This window comes from Vicia villosa, linkage group LG4 (genome assembly GCF_029867415.1).
Source record: "Vicia villosa cultivar HV-30 ecotype Madison, WI linkage group LG4, Vvil1.0, whole genome shotgun sequence".
Lineage (NCBI taxonomy): Eukaryota > Viridiplantae > Streptophyta > Magnoliopsida > Fabales > Fabaceae > Vicia > Vicia villosa.
Window position 1 is genome coordinate 86,660,912 of NC_081183.1, and position 21,121 is coordinate 86,682,032.

The 21,121-nt window shown below is 34.6% G+C and overlaps 1 protein-coding gene and 1 long non-coding RNA gene across 2 annotated transcripts; both read right to left on the reverse strand.

Moving 5' to 3' along the window:
- Positions 1 to 263: 263 nt before the first annotated feature.
- On the reverse strand, positions 264 to 883 carry LOC131599312 (uncharacterized). Its single transcript, XR_009282701.1, has 2 exons — positions 625 to 883; positions 264 to 534 (listed from the first exon to the last, which is right to left on the reverse strand). It is a non-coding gene; the product is annotated as an uncharacterized LOC131599312 (long non-coding RNA).
- A 15,668-nt stretch (positions 884 to 16,551) lies between these two features.
- On the reverse strand, positions 16,552 to 20,625 carry LOC131599313 (pectinesterase/pectinesterase inhibitor PPE8B-like). The gene is made up of 3 exons (XM_058871717.1): positions 20,174 to 20,625; positions 18,080 to 18,613; positions 16,552 to 17,537 (listed from the first exon to the last, which is right to left on the reverse strand). The coding sequence occupies exons 1-3, from the start codon at positions 20,502 to 20,504 to the stop codon at positions 16,840 to 16,842; spliced, it is 1,563 nt and encodes a 520-aa protein (XP_058727700.1). The 5' UTR covers positions 20,505 to 20,625; the 3' UTR covers positions 16,552 to 16,839.
- Between the last annotated feature and the right edge of the window lie 496 nt (positions 20,626 to 21,121).

Consider the following 21,121-nt stretch of genomic DNA (forward strand, 5'->3'; position numbering starts at 1 on the left):
CAACGACTACATATTCAATTTCGATGAATGCTTTAGTGCGATTGTTCTTGCTTCGTGAAAGTGGTTTAGAATAGTTAATGAGTCTTCTATGATATGTAATTTTCATTATTAGAACACTTACCCTCTTTCGTGTGTAAAGAGGTAATAGGTTTCATCTATGTAATTTCTTGTGATTAATATACCATAACTTATTAAAAAAAACAAATAATAGTCGAAGTTTATTAAACAACATTGTTGTATAAAAATAAAATAAACAACTCATCTACACAATTATAAATTATCTTTATTCATCAAAGGAGCCAATAGACATTTGATCTTATCAAAGAAATTGAAATATCAAATAAACATAAACAAAAGTAAGATACTATGAGAGTACAAACATAATGTCGTACAAAGAAAATTATATTATTACAAATAACATATGATTATGTTTTCAATAATTGCACATACATTTCTTATCAATGCACTTGGGAAGTGTTGGGGGAATGCACATTGGTATTGGACAATTGTCGTCTGTCTCGCAGATGATATAATCTGTGATATAAAATAAGAGATGAAACTTTATTAAAAATGTGTTGAAATATAATATGTATAAGATAAATTAGAAATTGTGAGAAAAATTACCTTTAGCAGCGTTGCTCATAACAAAAAGGCAAATAAATACGATCAAAGTATATAAAAAAGTTTGAGTTAGAGCCATATCTTTCCTCATTTGCATGTAATAATTAGAAAATTCTTTGATCACTTTATAAAAGAAAAAAAATATATAGATATACACTGTTAAATTTAATTAAATAGCTTCTACAACTTAGAAGTGTACGAAACCATTTAGAAAATTATATTTTTTTTAAATGTGTCTAAAGTACATCAATGTATTACATATTTATTTATTTCCTTCTCTCAATATATTACTTAACTTTGATAAATATCTCAAATAAATTTTTTTGAAGATCGTCAAAGGTCATTGTATTTTTTTATTAAAATTTAAATTTTTATTTTAACCTCTCATGATAAACAACAGAAACACACAAATACATAAATGAATAAATAAATAAATAAATAAATAAATAAATAAATAAATAAATAAAGGTAATGTTTTTTTTTAAATAAGGGTAATGCTAACTTGTGTCCCAAAGACTAAAGTTAAGAGATAAATATAGTCAAAAAAATTTAGAAATTGTGTATTAAATTTAATAAAAATTCTTAATTAATAATTTTGTTGATTTTTCAATACAAAATTTTTATTTGTGGGTTGTTTAACATGTGTTCCAAAAACACAAGTTAAGAGACTTTAGGATGAGAGAGAAGCTCCACCTCTCTCTAACCTTCTCTAACTTTTTCTAGTAATCTCAGGGTTCGATTTTTTCTCTTCAGCATGGTACGGTTTCAAGAGGATGATGGTGGTTGGAAGAGAGTCGACGGAAATCTAGTAGGTAAATGTTCAATCGGAGCTTGGGATATAGCAGGAGGAGGAAGGAAGAAGGCTTTCAATACGAAAGCTTCTTCTTTCTTCATCACTGAGTTCGGAGAGAGATGGAGCGCTAAAGATCTGTACTTTGAGATGAAGGATTTCGGGGAGATAGATGAAGTTGTTATTCCACCTAAAAGGGACAGGAAAGGAAGAAGATACAGCTTTGTTCGATTTTTCAACGTTGCGGATGAGAAACTCGTGGCCATCAAACTCGACAGTATTGTTCTTGAGGGCAGAAAGTTGTTTGCCAATCTACCAAGATTCAAACGGATAGACATGTCCAACAACAAGGCTAGTTTCAACAGAGAAAAATAAAGGAAGGTAGCTGACGCAGTAGAAGGAGATGGCGAACATGAGAGAAGAGGAAAAGGATGGGTTGACAACCGGTCTTTTGTCAACGTCATCAAAAACAGGAAGGAAAAATCAGCTGCGAATGGGGAATCTTCGGTGAGCAACTCTTACAGAATGAACTCAGAGGAAGAAGAATTATCTAGGTATGGAAGAGCTTTTACGGGAGTTCTGAAAGATCCATCCATGGCGTATGATGTTAAAAAATTATTTCTTCAAGAAGGCATTTTCACTATCCAAGTAACGCTTCTGGGCCCTAATTTGTGCATTCTGGAAGATCTTGTTCATGGCGAAGTTGAAATATTCATTGAGGAACGTAGAAAATGGTGGGAACAATGGTTCAGTAGCATTAGAGTTTGGAAGCCTACTGATGTAGATCAGGAGAGATTAGTTTGGCTTAGGGTCTCAGGCATACCTTGTCATGCGTGGGGGTTTAAACTATTCAAAATGATCTCTGAATCTTATGGAGCCTACATCAAATGCAACGATTCAACTCTGTCCAGACTCAGGATGGACGAAGCAAGGTTCCTTATTAAAGCAAAACATCATTCTTTGATCAATGATGCCAGCATTGTTATCATTGATGGAGTTTCCTTTAGGTTGTTCATGAAAGAGGACACGTTTTTGCAAAAGTCTCATGTAGTTGCGTGTGATGATGGGGAGCTTGAAGGCTCGACTGACTCCTCAACTCCGGCGGTATTTTCGTTGCTAGGGAAGGAGGCTGGGGAGGAAGGTGAGTTTTCCAACTTGTCTGGGGAAGAGGGGACTGTGCGGATGGTGACAACAGAGGAAGTAAAAGAGAGTAGTATGGCTATACATGGGACACGTGACGTTGTAGGAATGGATTATCAGAATGGAATCTGTTTTAAGGAGAATTCTACCCCCACATCCAAAAAGGCGGAAGTTGGATTTTATGATGAAACTAATTCGTCAAATAACGTGCACCTATCCCATGCATTAAATGCAAACCATGGTAGTATGGGGAGTCTCGAGGTAGGTGTTTTAGGTGGTAAAAGTCAAAGCTTTTATTTTCAGGATATTAGTGTCGTTGGTGGGACCACTTACAACACTAATGATGGATACAATTTTTTCGGGCCGTTGGAGAAAAATGAGCCCAACAAAAGCTCAGTTTCCTTCGATTCTGCTTGTAGGAAAATCCAACGCTCCAAGGCCTCTGTTTCTGGCCCCATTTCAACTAGGAAAAAGAAGAAAGTAAATAAGAGGAGTGTTCAAAGCCTTGGTGCAAAAGTGGACCCGATGCCGTCGTAATTCGCTAGTATCACGCCAAGATACAGTCATGGCCTTAATCGGAACCCACTTACAAAAGCAGTGTCAGCCACAAATGCAGAAGTTGAGCCTTCTGGTACGTTTTTTCCCTGCTCCTCTCATTATATTGGAGTCACCTCTCTCACACCCATCTTGTAACACCCCATATTTTCTAATTTTAATTTAATCGGAAATTAAATTATTATTTGGAATTATTCGGTATTTTGTGGAATTATTTGGAAAGAATTATGAGATGGGCTATTGGGCCAAGTGTGGTGTTAGTAAAGAGGGGGTGCTATGTTAGTAAAGCCCTTTACTAATTAAAATGTTATTTTTCATAAATAATAAGGAAAATTGGGAGAAAGGAAAAAGGAACGTGAAAAGCAGAGGAGAAGAGATGAGAGATTGGAAAGTTGGTACGTGAAGAGGAACAAAGAGGAAAAGAACCAATCAAGAATCTTTGGCTAAGGTAAGGGGGGACACTCTGGTTATCATCTATTATCGTGTTCTTAGATAATAATATTGATTAGGGATGTTGTTGAGTCAATTGGATTATATGTTAGGTTTGGGGAGGTTATGAATTGATGAAAATTGCATGGATTATTGATTGATTTATGTGTTGTTTTGATGTGTGATGATGAACAATGATGCAATTGATGATTAACTGCCTGTATATGATGTTTGGAGTTAGTTTTGGACTCAAATTGGGCGAGATCGCAGGATCTGACGCAGACCCGAAAGTCTGTGAAATCGCCAGTTCGCGTCGCCTCCCAGTGTTGGCGACGCGAAGGCGTACTTATTTTCTCGTTTCGCGCCGCGTGCATATGTTGCACCGCAAACTCGTTTTTGTGGTTCAGGTCGCACCACGAACCTTGATTGCGCCGCGTGCTGTAGCGATGGTTGTTTTCTTGGAAAAGTTAAATGATGTGTAACTTTCGAACCGTAGGTCTGTTTTTAGTGTCGTTTCGAGCACGATGAATCTTACGAGATGGTCTATGTGTGTTAAATGATGGAATGAGGTGTGAATCCAAAAATTTTTAAATATGATTTTTATTTCTTGGTGAATGATGTATTGTACATATATGTGATGAGATGTGTTAAATACATGCTATGATGAAATATTAATCATGTGACGATTTGTTTAATTGGATGATGTATTGTTGACATATATGATGAAATGTGACAATATAAGATGTTGTTTTGAAAAACATTATGATGTGATGATTTGTTGAGAATTATATGATGATAATTGATTGTTGTAGAATGATGTGGATACATGTGTGTTCTTCTTATTGATGATGATGATGATTGATGTGGACACATGTATGTTCTTTAATGATGATGATGATGATTGATTGTATTTGAATGATGCTAATGTATATAAACATACTTTGATGATGATGATGATGTTGATGATGATGATGATGAAATGAGTATTTGACGATGTTACTCATTAGACTTGATGATGGTATAAGTATGTTCATGTATGTTTGCATTCATTCATGTTCATTGATGATATTTTATCCATAAGGGTGTGTTGGATCAGTGAAGGGCATGATTCCCATTGTGTGGAATCTGTGCTGGCAGGGCCGTATCTTGATGATGTTGGATCGGTCATGGGTTATTCCCATTTGATGAGGTTGGTACCACATGCATAGTGTCAGTTCATACATATGCATACTTTTATAACATGATTGGAAGTATTCCAGTGTTATAAATATTGATGATGTGTTGGTTGCGTGTTTTGTTGAATTAATGTTGAGTATGATTGTCTGTTTGAAAGATGTGTTCTGTTGGCATTTGTGTGAATGATGGACGTTCCTGATAATCTGAATATGATGAAATTGGGTGAATGATATAACTATGATAAGTTGTTATTTAAGATGCAATAACATTTGTTAACTGTGATGAGACTCACCCTTACTGTTGACATTTTCAGATTGAGGATAGCTGCGTTTGACTTGGTGAGGATTAGCTCATAAGTCAGTGTATTAGTGTAGCGTCAGGTGTCATGCTCTGATATTATAACACTGGGGGAACGCTAGTTTAGAGTTTATGATGATACTCTATCGTGTTGTTATTGTATTAATTATGTGGGATATTGCATAGATGATGTTATGCTTATCCGTATGATGAATTTTCCGCTGTGTTAACATGAGATGTTTATGTATTATGATGAATTGTTCCTTAGTGAAAGCATGACAATGAAGTTATGATAAATTTGTTTTAATTGGAATTGTGGCACCCTTGTTTTCATGTTTTACTCTGAATTATTTTATTAATTTCCGCGGGGTTTAGAAGGGTGTTACAATAGTGGTATCAGAGCAAGTCGGTCCGTCCGGCCAATTGTCGAGTCAGTTGAGTTGCGCGACAGTTGTATACTGTCGGCGTTTTATCCCTTGGTACACGACATGTGAGTGAATCACTGTCGATACTTATTTGTTTTGTTGCAGGTGTTAGATTGAAACAAGTGGGGAAGAAGCTTTGCTTCTCGGTTATGTTTCAGTTGTAAGATGATTGATTCAGTAGGCTATTGTTGGCAACAGTGGAAGAGTTGTTGGAGTTTGTTGTTTCCCGAATTGAAGGTGACTTGGAATTAAGATTTGACTGGTAATTGAGTTGGAACATCTTGAAAGAAGATGATTAGAAGTATTTCGTGATTAATTGTAGGAGAGGAAAATTAGAAAGTTGCGATGTGTCAGCTCTGCTGGTGTGCTGCGAAGTTGTCAGTTGAGTAGCCTTGCGTCTCGGAAGAGGTTCAGTTACGAGTTTGCAAGGAGGATTGTTGTCGTGATGTTTCAGAAAGCGGACTTCGGCGGGGGAATGTGTCGCTTAAGTTATAAGAATGTTTGGAAGTGAAGAGATACGATGAGGGGCTGTTTGGAATGTGATCGAGTTGAAGAGAATGAGTTTTCGAGTGAGATTTTCGTAAGCAAAACGCAGGAAAATTGCTGAATAGCTGCAGAACTTCGAAAATTCATAACTGGAGTTCTGGACATCCGAATTGAGTTCCGTTTGAAGCGTCAGAAAGCTAACGAGATGAACTTTGTTATAAAAATAGTTGCAGCAGCTGTAACGTATTTAATTGTGATAGAATGACGTCGGAAAGAGGTGAAGTTACGGTTACTCTTGTTCTTATAACTAGACTTGTTTATTGGTACTGCACGGGATGTCAGTGTCAGTGTTGAACGGATTGAAGGAATAATTAGAAGGTTTGTTGAGAAGTAATTTTAAGAATTGGATGTACCATTTGAAGAGTTTTGGGAATACCGTATAGAGCGTCGTTGCATGATGTCGATGTTGCATTTCGGATAACGATGGAAAATTCATATCTTGGGTTCCGAGTGTCAGATTGACGTGTCGTTTGAACCTACGAAGAGGAGAGATTATGTTCTACCTTATGGGAGAGTTATAAATACATTAGATTGATCCTATAAGGAGATATTGTGAATTCGGTTAAGGAAGCGTGAAACTTGTTGAATAGGAATGCCTACTACCGTGTTTGTTTGAAACAAAATTGAGTGGAACATGTTGTTGATGAGATGTTCGGTAATAAAGATGGTTTGAGGGCCGATGGATTTTTGTGAGAAGTGAATTAGTAGTAAAGATGGGATAAACTTTAGAACTCTTGGAATCGTATTTGTGATGGCAAAGTAACGATAAGTATAAAAGAAGAATTTTAGAGAATTTCTGACACCTATTGATGTGAGGAAGACTTCGTTGAGATTCTGAGTGGAATGATATTTGGACGTGAAGGATGTCATGGAATTTGAATTAAAACCACGACTTATGAATGTGGTCTTGGTCTTGCAGGTTAGTTGTATGGTTCAGGATTCGAAGTGTTTAGTGATCATAGGAGTTGAAGTACCTCTTTGGTCAGAAAGGGGCTTAATATGAGGCAGCAGAGATGGTTAGGGTATATTTTTTTTAGGATTAAGATTTTGGTTTGAATTACCATCCTGGTAAGAAAAATGTTGACATATTGTGTTGCGTAGGAAGTCTTTAAATATGTCGGTGCTAATGGTGAAGGAGTTGGATTTAATTGGACAATTTAGTGACTTGAGTTGGTATGTGAAAGTGATCCTAATAGTGTTAGTTTGGGTATGCTAAGGCTGACTAGTGGTATTCTTGACGAGATTAGAGAAGGTCAGAAAGATGATGTTGAGTTGATCGATAGGTTGACTTTGAATTACCAAGGTAAAGGCGGTGAATTCAGAATCGATGGGAATAATATAATGAGGTTGAGTGATTGGATTTGTGTTTCTGGTGTTTTGAGCTTAGGAAGAATATTCTAGAAGAAGGACACCGTAGTGGATTATTGAACTATGACGATGTTAATGAGTTTGGGTGCAAACTCGGAAATGGACACTATTATGTAGTAACGACGGTTTATGCTTGAATATGATTTTCAACTATCTATTGACAAATTTAGGACTTGATCACCCTAAATCTCTTGTTGGTAGTAGATGGAATCATATAGATGAGATGAGCTTGTTTTGTTACCTTAATGGTATAAGATGTGATGAATGCGAAGCCGTGGGAATAATCACTCACTATGTTGTGTGAATTTATTAATAGGTGAATATGAAAGAGTGCAACATGATGGACAAATGACTTAAGACGGGTAATCAGAGTCGCACAACGAAAGTGTGATGTGGAGTAGTGTTATGAGTACTACTCGTGGGAAGTGAGGAATTAATATGTCAAGAGCTTACATAGAGAATATGTGTTGATCTATATGTTGGATTTAGAATCCAGTGGATGTAAAGATGTCGTGTCGAAGAATTATAACTCTTTTGAATAATTGCTGAGATGATGAATATGTTATTAAGGTTGTACGTAGTTAACGAGTATGTATTCGGTGAAATTAAAACGAAGAATTGATACTATATGATGCTGTAATAATTTTGTGTAGTTATTAAGGTGATATTGTAGATTCCAGATATAATGAGTAATTACACTCTATGAAGGACGAAGTGGATTTAATTCTTAAAAGAGAGTGGGACTCAGTTGGGCTATTTTGTAAGCAATGGTATATTGATGCTAATGAGTGTGATTATAATTACTTGTGTGTACTTGTTCTGATGGTTAGGATGTTTAAATAGAGGAAGTAAATCAGGAATTGGTTTTCGTTGGATGCGAGTAAGGATTGTTGAGTAGTGAATTAGTATCATGGATGGTAAAGAATGATTCTTGAACGAACGAGTAAAGAGGGCCAGAGTTGGGCATAACTCCGAAGTCTAATTGGTATAGATGATTGTGATGAGTAATCAGAGTAGTGCGGAAAAAGCGGAATGTAAAGTGTTGGGTAATTGTTGGTGTGACTTAAGAGGAGTCAGATAATTGGAATTCAATGGTATAGGAATATGAGTATTGAGTTTCTTGAAGGAAGTGGTTGGTGAAAAGTGTAAGTATTACCTTATCACTCAAATGGAAAAGTGTGTCTGAGGATGATAAGTTCGGTAGATGGTATGCATCCCTGCAGTGTTGATCAGTGTGATCACACTATGGATTGTGTAATTGTATTACTCAGTTGTTAACCGTATTATATAGGTTGTACCTCAATGTTCTATTGTTGTTAACCTTTTGGAGATATAGCGAGTGGTATCCTTTTGGATGGTCAAATGCGACGTAAGAACTGGGATTTGAATGTATGAAACATGTTTCCTGTTGGTTATGTCAGATGGATTTTTGAGGATTGACTGATGGTAATGTTAATTGAGAGCTGGAGAGTCAGGTGAAGGACTCTTATATGAGCTGGTTACTTGAGGTATGTTTTCGAGGACGAAAACTCTTTTAGTGGGGGAGAGTTGTAACACCCCATATTTTCTAATTTTAATTTAATCGGAAATTAAATTATTATTTAGAATTATTCGGTATTTTGTGGAATTATTTGGAAAGAATTATGAGATGGGCTATTGGGCCAAGTGTGGTGTTAGCAAAGAGGGGGTGCTATGTTAGTAAAGCCCTTTACTAATTAAAATGTTATTTTTCATAAATAATAAGGAAAATTGGGAGAAAGGAAAAAGGAACGTGAAAAGCAGAGCAGAGGAGATGAGAGATTGGAAAGTTGGTACGTGAAGAGGAACAAAGAGGAAAAGAACCAATCAAGAATCTTTGGCTAAGGTAAGGGGGGACACTCTGGTTATCATCTATTATCGTGTTCTTAGATAATAATATTGATTAGGGATGTTGTTGAGTCAATTGGATTATATGTTAGGTTTGGGGAGGTTATGAATTGATGAAAATTGCATGGATTATTGATTGATTTATGTGTTGTTTTGATGTGTGATGATGAATAGTGATGCAATTGATGATTAACTGTCTGTATATGATGTTTGGATTTAGTTTTGGACTCAAATTGGGCGAGATCACAGGATCTGACGTAGACCCGAAAGTCTGTGAAATCGCCAGTTCGCGCCGCGTCCCAGTGTTGGCGCCGCGAAGGCGTACTTATTTTCTTGTTTCGCGCCGCGTGCATATGTTGCGCCGCAAACTCGTTTGTGTGGTTCAGGTCGCGCCGCGAACCTTGGTTGCGCCGCGTGCTGTAGCGATGGTTGTTTTCTTGGAAAAGTTAAATGATGTGTAACTTTCGAACCGTAGGTCTGTTTTTAGTGTCGTTTCGAGCACGATGAATCTTACGAGATGGTCTACGTGTTTAAATGATGGAATGAGGTGTGAATTCAAATATTTTTAAATATGATTTTTATTTCCTGGTGAATGATGTATTGTACATATATGTGATGAGATGTGTTAAATACATGCTATGTTGAAATATTAATCATGTGACAATTTGTTTAATTGGATGATGTATTGTTGACATATATGATGAAATGTGACAATATAAGATGTTGTTTTCAAAAATATTATGATGTGATGATTTGTTGAGAATTATATGATGATAATTGATTGTTGTGGAATGATGTGGATACATGTGTGTTCTTCTTATTGATGATGATGATGATTGATATGGACACATGTATGTTCTTTAATGATGATGATGATTGATTGTATTTGAATGATGCTAATGTATATAAACATACTTTGATGATGATGATGATGTTGATGATGATGATGAAATAAGTATTTGACGATGTTACTCATTAGACTTGACGATGGTATAAGTATGTTCATGTATGTTTGCATTCATTCATGTTCATTGATGATACTGTATCCATAAGGGTGTGTTGGATCAGTGAAGGGCATGATTCCCATTGTGTGGAATCTGTGCTTGCAGGGCCGTATCTTGATGATGTTGGATCGGTCATGGGTTATTCCCATTTGATGAGGTTGGTACCACATGCATAGTGTCAGTTCATACATATGCATACTTTTATAACATGATTGGAAGTATTCCAGTGTTATAAATATTGATGATGTGTTGGTTGTGTGTTTTGTTGAATTAATGTTGAGTATGATTGTTTGTTTGAAAGATGTGTTCTGTTGGCATTTGTGTCAATGATGGACGTTCCTGATAATCTGAATATGATGAAATTGGGTGAATGATATAACTATGATGTGTTGTTATTTAAGATGCAATAACATTTGTTAACTGTGATGAGACTCACCCTTACTGTTGACATTTTCAGATTGAGGATAGCTGCGTTCGACTTGGTGAGGATTAGCTCATAAGTCAGTGTATTAGTGTAGCGTCAGGTGTCATGCTCTGATATTATAACACTGGGGGAACGCTAGTTTAGAGTTTATGATGATACTCTATCGTGTTGTTATTGTATTAATTCTGTGGGATATTGCATAATGATGTTATGCTTATCCGTATGATGAATTTTCCGCTGTGTTAACATGAGATGTTTATGTATTATGATGAATTGTTCCTTAGTGAAAGCATGACAATGAAGTTATGATAAATTTGTTTTAATTGGAATTGTGGCACCCTTGTTTTCATGTTTTACTCTGAATTATTTTATTAATTTTCGCGGGGTTTAGAAGGGTGTTACACATCTCCTTCTGGCCATCCTTTATTGTACTTAGGAATTCTTCGATTGGTGGACAACTTACTACACCAACAAAGTTTTTGTTGTGTCTGACTTTACTCAACAACTGACTCGAGCTTTTGCTCTTACACAGGAGCGTTTCAAGAAAGGTACGTCTACCCATATCAAAGAAATTAAAGCGTTCATTAAATACTTTGAAACTGCCTATAGGCCTGATGACTTTAGTCGAACCATCTGGGAAGCAGCGGTTACTTTAAAAGAAAACTTTCCTAAGAAATTGGAAATATTGAAACTGCCTTGGTACGTTAGACCCGACCAATGTTATGAAATGGATTTTAATATGTATCCTCCGAAATTCCCTCGCCTGCCAAGTGATGATTTTGGTCTAACTTTCAGTTTTCCATTTTCGAACTAGTTCGTTTGCGGGGATTACGTGAAAATCCTTTGTGAGGGATCGAAGAAACGCGTCGAGCGAGTTGTTCTGACTTAGCATACCTTGGACAGTTTCAAAGGGCATCTTCATATTGGCCTCGAACACATTCGTGTTCTAACTCCGATACCTGAAGGTATGGAACCGGAGAATTCTTCAATTTTATTTTGAGTATTTCTTTTGTTTCATTTCATTGATTTATTTTCTGTCTTTTTATAGCAATTGATTAAAGGCAATCATTTAAAGATAAAGCTACTGCTGCTCGAAAGGTCGCTGCCCCGTCGATGGAAAAGGATCTTAGTGAGGACATTACTATAAACAAACCCAAGGCGCAGGTGTCTGCTCTAAGTTTACTTGTTTATACCCTTGTGTTGAGTTCCAATACTAACTTCTCTTTTTTAGGCTAGCAAGAAACCTCCTTCGACTCTCGTAAAAAGAAAAGCCAATGTACAGGAAAGTATTCACTTTGACTCTGACCTTGAGGACTTGTCTCCCCCCATTCTAAACTCATCATGAAGAAAAATTCCAAACCTTCGAGTTCTGCAGTTCAAGTGAAGGTCCATGGAAAATCGAAGCTTGATAACCCTGCCGCTCGGCGGGCATTAGAGATCGAACCTCCCCAGGTGGTGGATAAACCAGTGACTGTCGAAAGTAACGACTCTAGCCCTGGGGGCAAAAATCTTAAGGTATTCACTTAACTATTATCTATACTTTTGTGTTTTTCCGTTTTCAACAAACCAAGTTTTCCTTTTCTTGCAGGATGACAATACCAGCACTGTTACTTCGAGCATCAAGTATGATATGCCTGTGGGTACATATTCCCAATCCATTCATCTGCTTTATACCAAAGGGTCGTTCAAAGGATCGAACAGTGAAGTAAATAACTTCTTCGAGGTTCAATCGAATGATCCCGTGCCCTCTTCAATTCAGCAGCAACAACAACAACCAACAGACTCGAGCACTGAAAGTGACAAGTTGGTAAAAAATTCCCCAAACCTTAAAGATACAACTCAAAAGTGTCGCTACCGCAAAAAATAACAGAGTCGCCACTAATATATTTATCTCATAAAGGGAAAAGAATATCAGCAAACCTTAAATACAAGGAACAAAGGTCTCGCGACCATACAAAAGGGTACGGATGTTGGTCACGCGAGGGAAATGGATTAGCATCCCTCACGTTCGTTGTACTCGACGAGATCCACTTTTATTTGTTTATATCCAAAGGGTGTGTCTACAGTACTACTTACTTGCTACAGGGGAATGCAATGCATGAATAAACAAATTTTAATAATTATTGTGCTCGCCATACCTCCATGGTGCAATGGAGAAGTTAGAGCCTCATAGTCTTGCTAACTACTTTCTATTTTTTTATATTTGTTGTGTGTTTTTTAATGGATGACCGTCCTTATGAAACTTGCCAATAGTTAGTGGATGGATCTAATGGACTACCCACGGCCCATATGGGCTAGTCCTAATGGATAACAGGCTTTTTAGGACTGGGCTAAAAAACCCTGAAAAATATAGACTCTAATTTTAAGACCCAAGTCCTATAAGTTTTCAAACCGGCCCATACTATCCCATTTTGAGAGCTCTAAGTGCTGATACCTAAAAATTATAGCTTCAACTTAGTAGTACGTTAAGATGGTTTTCAAAACAAAAAAAACCTAAACTATGAGATTTAAAGAATCCAAGTTGTTTAATACGTTACACTGATTGGAAATAGTAGTCACAAAGTAACTCATTAGAAAAATGGCTAAAAAGAGAGAGATTATTAATTATAAAGGAAACATCAAAATATTAATACAAAAGTTCCTATCATGGTTACAAGCCTCACTCACGCCATATTTTCAACAAATTAAGATAGTTTAACACAAAATGCAAAATAAATTAATACTAAGAAAGAAAAACATTAAATATTTAGGGAATTTCTCACTCCACCCCTTAGACCTCTCATGCACTATTGATTTGACAAAATTGTCCATCTTTTTTCGTAGATGTATCTCCGGAAGCACCCTTTTTTTGTTTAACGTTGTTTTGTTTCGTAGATGTACATACTGAACCTTTCGTAAATGCATATACGGAAGAATTTGATATTATATCCGCGTCAGACTCTTCCTTTCCCTCATTCTTCACTTTCTCATTTCCAAAACCTCACTTTCTCTCAAACTGAAAAAACAAACTTCCAAACAAGTTCATTTCTTGCTCTCGAATTTGGCCGGGAACGTCAAGGTCAACTACTAACACATTCCAACAAGTTCCAAACTACATTTAATCGGTAAGTTTTCGATGTTTCGAGTTATTTTAGAGTTTTTAAAAATAGAGATTGAATTCAATTTTTAAGTGTACGAATGATTGAGTAGTGTTGGAAATAAGGTTTAGCCATAATGTAGGGCCTGTTTCAAGTGTAAAATGGACAATCAATCCATTAAAAAGAAGTTTTGAACCCTTTGCAACAATGATCAGTTGAGTTTTGAAGATTTCATAACCTTCCGTAGATGCATCTATGTCTATAAAATTTTGATAATAAAATAAACTTCTTACCAATAAAATTACAAATTCAAAATCTTTAATTGAATTCCACGATTGTGCACAATATTTTATCCTTGTAGCTTCACATCTTGGACTCATTATCTTCCATCATCAATATTAAATCAAACAAAAAATACAATACTGTTTTATTAAATAAATCATACAACACATAATAGCTTAAGAGAAATAAGTCCACAAATATATTTACGTGTGAATATGCATGCTCCTAAATCTAAATGATTCAGATACAATTACCCGTCACTAAGGCACCACAAAGAATTCATCCCATATCAATGGGGAAAATAATCCTCCAGTAAGACAATCAGCCACTAAGGCAACCCGCCACTAAGGATAGATTTGGATTGATGGAAGGGAGTTGAATGAAATGAAACAGAATGATATAAATGTATGTTCCATTGTTTGGATTGATTAAAAATAGATGGAATGAAGCGGAATCCGATGGAATGCATTCCATTCCATCATTTTTTATATCCTCCGATTTGGACAGAATGACAAAATCTCTCTATTCCGTCATGAAAAATCCAAACAATGGAATGACATTTTATTTCGTTGCACTTCGCTCCGTTCCGCTCAATTCCGCTCCACTCCATTCCACTCTATTCATTTTACTCTATCCAAACATAGCCTAAGGCAAATAGTGCATATTCCATGAAATGATGATGCAAATGCAAATCCCGCCACTTAGGCAATCAAACAACCATATTGTATCACATCATCAAGCACATCATCTTAAAATTTGTTTTACATAACCATTCATCTCCAATCCTAATCGATTCACATCACAACCACACATAATAATGACAATCACAAACAAAACAAAGATTCATCCACATTACATAATCATAACAAAGTTTCATCCATAAACAAAACAAAACACAATATATAAAACTATTATTCATAATTCGAGCAAGGATTGAAGTTTATGAAATAACACTAAAATTTAATTCTCTTTTAAAATTACGTACTATATAATTTATTTTACAATATCTAACTATTAATTTTGTTATAATCAGTATGGAGAAGTGCCATTACCTTAAACGTATTTCTTCCCTAGCACCTTTAAAGGTCACCACGAGCAAAATCTTATCTATCTCATGCTTTCATATATTAATTCAAAGGATCAGAGTCTGAATGATTAAAAGTTATGACTCAAACTATGAATAATCAAAACCAAAAGTCAGTCAAAGCTCAAGAACCAAGGAGTTTCTAACAAGTCGATGTCAGACTCTGAGGTGAATTTGTCTTCCTTTGGTCACGTGAGACCTAGCTAGAGTTTACTTCAATAAGGGACTCATTCTTATTTGTTCAAGATCGATGTGGATGTTACAATGTTTGATCTGAATGATCAACTTGACAACATAAGTCTTCATCTTAACCATTGTGACATGATAATGGTGGCTAGTGTTTGAATATCTTCGTCCATCATTCAACGATGATAGACGTGTTTAGTTTACCAACATGTAACTTCAAAATGACGGTGATGTGAGAATTATATTCTAAATATTTAGTTAGTATTAGGGTGACAAAATAAGTTGGGTCTGCTAAGGATGCTCGTTTAGTCCATCATTTTTTGCGAACATAGCCAAGGTGTCTTGTTCGCTCCCTCTACTTTGCTCCCCTCCGCCCTACTCTTTTTTTACGAGCGTTTACAAGTGCAAACCTAAATAGAATGTGCATGACTTTCTGCCACTAACCCCTCCCTGTTTTTTGGTTGGTCGAGCAAGATTTTGGGTCCGCCCCCTTTACTTTCCTCGTCCCAATCCACTTCATTTATTGGCAGACTTTTGTGGGACAGACATAAAATGAACTAGCATGCATGTTTTCCAACTGTAGTCAGTAATTACCAAGAGACCGGTCAAGTTAGATGTTACCTTGATCATATTCGTCGAGTTATGAATTTAATTCTTATTTATCCAATGATATTTGATAAAATAGCAACGTATATGGTTGAGTTCGTTGGAAATATAATTAGTTTGTCCAACTTATAATTTTATATGTATTAATTCATATTTTTAATTATTCACAATTTATTGTTGGGCCGTTGACATATACTATTTTGTTGAATTTTGTTTGGTTTAATGAAGTATTTATGTTCATGAGTTTAACATTTTTAAATTTTAGAATCCAAATTTTTCAAAAAGACACTCCAGATTCTAAAACCCACAAGTATTTTTGTCAAACTCAGAAATTTCTAAAAGATATTGGGGTGAGAAACAAATTCATTAAGAATCATGAATTTAACCTTTTTAAAATTTAGAATCCAAAATTTTCAAAAAGACACTCTAGATTCTAAAATCCAAAGTATTTTTGTCAAACTGAGAAATTTCTAAAAGATTTGGGGGGTTGAGAAACAAATTCACTAAGAATCATCTAAGTGTGAACATCAAATTTTGAGAAATAAAGACATACAATACAAAAAAGAAGAAGAAAAAAATACCAAAACATCTCATTTTTGTTTAACTAGCACAAATTACTATCATTATGGCACACCATAAATCATTCATATATCATCAAATCCAAATTCAACCACATGAGCAAATCACAAATATATTCTCTTCATGTTGAATTCAACCAAGTATATAACACTAATTACACTCTACTTAAAACTTGATTCAAGTTGTATCTCAAGTTTTCAACATTACAGTAATAAAATTTATCCAAAATTTAGAAACACCCTAACTCCTAAATCACAAGTATATATAGTATCTTAAATAACAAGTACAAACTAATCAAATAACAATAACACATCACTCATCATATTTTTCCCATTCTACCAACCTTAAAGAACCACTTGAACAACCAAAGTTTTTTGCAATGTCTCAAACTTCTAGTCCAGCAGTAAAGGACACACCTGTTGTAGGCAACCATAGATTCCCTTCAAGAAATTGTGTTACTGTGAAGTTATTAGCATGACTTGAATCATTTATAATATGATATCCCGGCCATTTAACTCGTTTATTCAATCCGGCTCCGAGACCATAATTCATGTACTCCGCATAGTATAATGTATCCAACGCGAAATCTCCATTCCATTCTAGCCACCCTTCCGGCCGCAACACATCACTTATATGAGATTGCATGAAAACTGTTCTCGAATATTGTTTCCAGGGTCTTCCAAGATACGTCCAGGTGGAGTTAATCAAAGGAAGAAGATCGGTATCAGCAGTGATGTTGCAGAACTGGATTGAGAAACCGGTTGGCTCATTGGGATCTTTTCGTCCTTGAGCAGTGATGGTGTTTTTCTGATTTGGTAAGCCTTTCTTGACTAGTATTTGACAGTTTTGAAAAACTGTCGTGGCGTCGCCAAAGATGAAATCCACGGTGCCGCTGATTTTGCATTCGCGATAGAATTGACGCATTGTGTGAGTATAGAGACTATCTTGGTAACCAAAAATTCCGCATCGATAAAATACGGAAAGGTCGGAGTCGGATCTTAATGCCACTGCTTGGTGCTTCTCAGGTCCTGCAGTGTTTTGAAAACTGATGTCTCTTGCTATAAATCCTCTGCCACTCACAGCTGCACACAAAGAATTGTAAGTAAATAAAAATTAGTTAGTAGTACTCGTCGTACTATTTAACAAGACAGTTGCACTAACACAGACATGGATATCGGACCTGACACTGATACTTGACACTTGTAATAATTAAAAAAAAAAAAGACGTTGTAATTATTACAAGTGTCAGTGTCGTAACTACAGACATTATGTTGAAGTGATAAAAAATATTGAATGCAAGAGATATGAATCAAAAATATTAATGTGTCAGTTTTTGCAAGCTAGATTAATCAAGTTTGTAATAAGTTTTGGTCATAGATTTCAGCTGTTGAAGAAGACATGTGTCATTGGCATTATAAATACCATAATGGAAATCACATGCTGTTTTGGGCAAGCATTAATTTAACGTGTTTTGGTTTGACTTTTTTTTAATAAACCAAATGATATCATCTGCCTAACTGCATAACTAATTTCTTAAAAATTATGAGGACTACATTTGACTGCAAACTCTTTTTCCAAAATATATTAACTAAGTATTTGGTGATAATTTGTTCTTAGTACTTACCAAAGGTAGCTGATCTGAACGTGGTCCACCCGTCGACGAAGCTCCGATTACCCGAAATAACCGTCGCATTCATACCATCTCCAACCATCATAAGATTCCATTTCTTCTTCTTTATTTCAACATTCTCAACATAAACCCCTCTCTTCACATAAATCACAAACCGTTTTATGCTATAATCAGGAGCTGCATGCACCGCATCCATCACCGTCGTAAAATTGCCGCTACCGTCCTTAGCAACCACTACGTCAACAGCCACACCATTTGCCATCAAGAGCTTTCTGTCTTCTCGTTTGAACCATGCAGGAAACTGGCCTTTTTGTGCTTGCTTTGTTGCGAAGCTATCGGAGTTAGGGTTCACTTGTGTGAGAAGCTCTGTGAGAAGTGACATCATTTGGCCTAGGCCAGTGGAGACTAAAGTGCTTGCAATGCCATTTGTACCTTCGAATCCGTTTTGGCAGGTCTCTGGATTTGCAAGTGCGGCACTTAGCCATGTTCTTACATCAGAGCTCACGTTTCCTGTACTATTATGCTTACCTACAACAAAAGGACAAAAAAAAATTGTAAAACTATATTCAAGGTTTAAAAATAATAAATATTTATAAGAAAAAACTTGTGAAATTGTGACATTGAAATAGGAATCTAGAGAGTACTCACTCTCAAGGAAGAATAAATACACTAGTGAAGAATTGGGGAACAGAATAGTTGTACCCAACAAAACAGTGTACTTTTAAAAAATGGGTACGAACTTGGTGGGGGAAAAATAGAGTTATGTTTTTGTAGAAAAAGAAAACAGAGTTTCTGAATATGGATCGCAATAAATATATCTTGCCTTTTCTCAAATTAGGTGTTTTGTTTTTTTATTTCAACTTATATATTATATTTTAATTAATCTAACATTTTTTTAACTAGTACTTTTTCTGTATTAAATTATAAATTACTTTCTAAAGTAACATTGTTCAAAATTATAAATTATTTTATAACTTATGTTCTTTCGTGCAACATTAGCTATATATTTTAATATACTTGAAAATGTTAAATCCACATAAAATGAAATAAATAAATAGTATTATCTCTCAAATCAAGTTATTTTGAATTAGGTATATTCTTTGATAATAATTAATTGTGTTAATTTTAGTAAAATATAAGAGTTGTATTTAAAAAAAATATATTAAAATTTATTTTGTTTTAAATTATAAGTTACTTTACTAATAATTTGTTTCAAGTTATAAATTTTTTTACATTATTAAATCGACTTTTATCCCTATTTTATTATTTGTTTTAATTTATTTTAATTTATTTTTTATATAATTAATAAAAAAATTATAAAATTGCATATAATTGCTATTTTTCACTTTTTATTAAAAAGAATTTGTAATTTGAGACAGATAGTATCATAATAGATATCGAGGAGATACTAGTAGATTAAGAAAAATAATAATTATTATATGAAAATAAGAAGTTATAAAGATTTTTATAAAATTGTACTTGGTTAGAGAAGAGAATAATAAATATTTAGTGATATAATAGAAAAAATATCATTAATTATTTATTAAAATTATAAAATAACTTATATTTAAATAAAGTTTTTTCTAAAATGACACATAATAAAAAAAAACGGAGGGAGTTGTTTCAACTTAGTAGTGCTTTTAGGTGGTTTTAAAAAAACAAACCAGCTAAAAGGTTTAAACCATGACATTTATAGAATCTAAGCTATTTAATACTTTAAGCTTTTATTGGAAATAGTAGTCATAAAGTAACTCAAAAGAAAAATGGCTAAAAAGAGAGATTATTAATTAGGAAACATCAAAATATTAATACAAAAGTCCCTCACTCACACCACATTTTCAACAAAATTAAGATAGTTTAACACAAAATACAAAATAAATTAATACTAAGAAAGAAGAACATTAAACATTATATTTAATCATATTTAAGGTATCTGGACAATATAAAAAATAAATATATTAATTATTCAATAAATTTAAAAATAATTTTTTTTTTTTATAAATAAAATAAGAGAGTACTAATTTTCTTTCTTTGAGAAGCAAAAGTGATAACTAATTAAAGAACAAAGAAGAGTAGTAGTAATAGTACCTTGGGGGTTCTGAGTAGCAGAAACAGACCAAGTAAGAGCATCAGATGAAAGGTCAAGCAAATCAATACAATCAGAAACAGCATTTGATAAACGCGAATCACCAAACCCATCACCACCAAATTGCGAAAGAATACTTGTAACCTGTTGCAAAATATCAACCACATCATTCACTGACCCAACAAACTCCGATGGAGCAACCTTAAGAAACTCAAATCCAGCTTCTGTTTTGGTTGGAACACTAGCACAACACAGTAATGTTGTACTGCATAACACAAAGGTTGAAAAAATGAATGTGAGAGTGGGGTTTGGTTTTGTTGAAGAAAGTGCCATTGTGAGAAAAGAGAGAGTTAGTAGGTTCCTTCCACGGTTGGGTTTGAATATTTAAAGGCGAATGGGAAGGGACGGAGTTAATATTTGCATGTTTTGGTTAGATGGGCAGGTGAGGGAATTAAAGGGAACGGCATTCTTCCCCACCACTAATATAAATTAACTTATAATGTTTGGATCAAATTGCTATAAATGATATTTCTTCATTTTAAAAATTATTTATCCACTTATAAAATATAAATTCTTTCAAAATACTAGTGTTAGAAATATTTAGGTTTATGATATTATAATTATTCGCAATGTTTTAATTTCTACGAGAAATAACAAGAACGTCTTCGGATCTATGATGACGGGCGATTTTTGTTTGATTCTTATTCGAAATCTACTCTCTTCTCTTTCTTCTTCTTTTATGTGAATTTTTTATGATAAATATATTATTTTATTTTATTTGTGAGAGATCAAAAGAATGAGAAAAATTAGTGTTGTTTTTTAAAGATGTCAATTTTATAGGCATTTTATTTCAACGATCACATCTCATTCAAAGAGTTTGGCCCAATAAGCATGAAGAGAGAAGAGAGATTTAAATTTTATTTTAAATTTTAAAACAAAAATCTCATTAG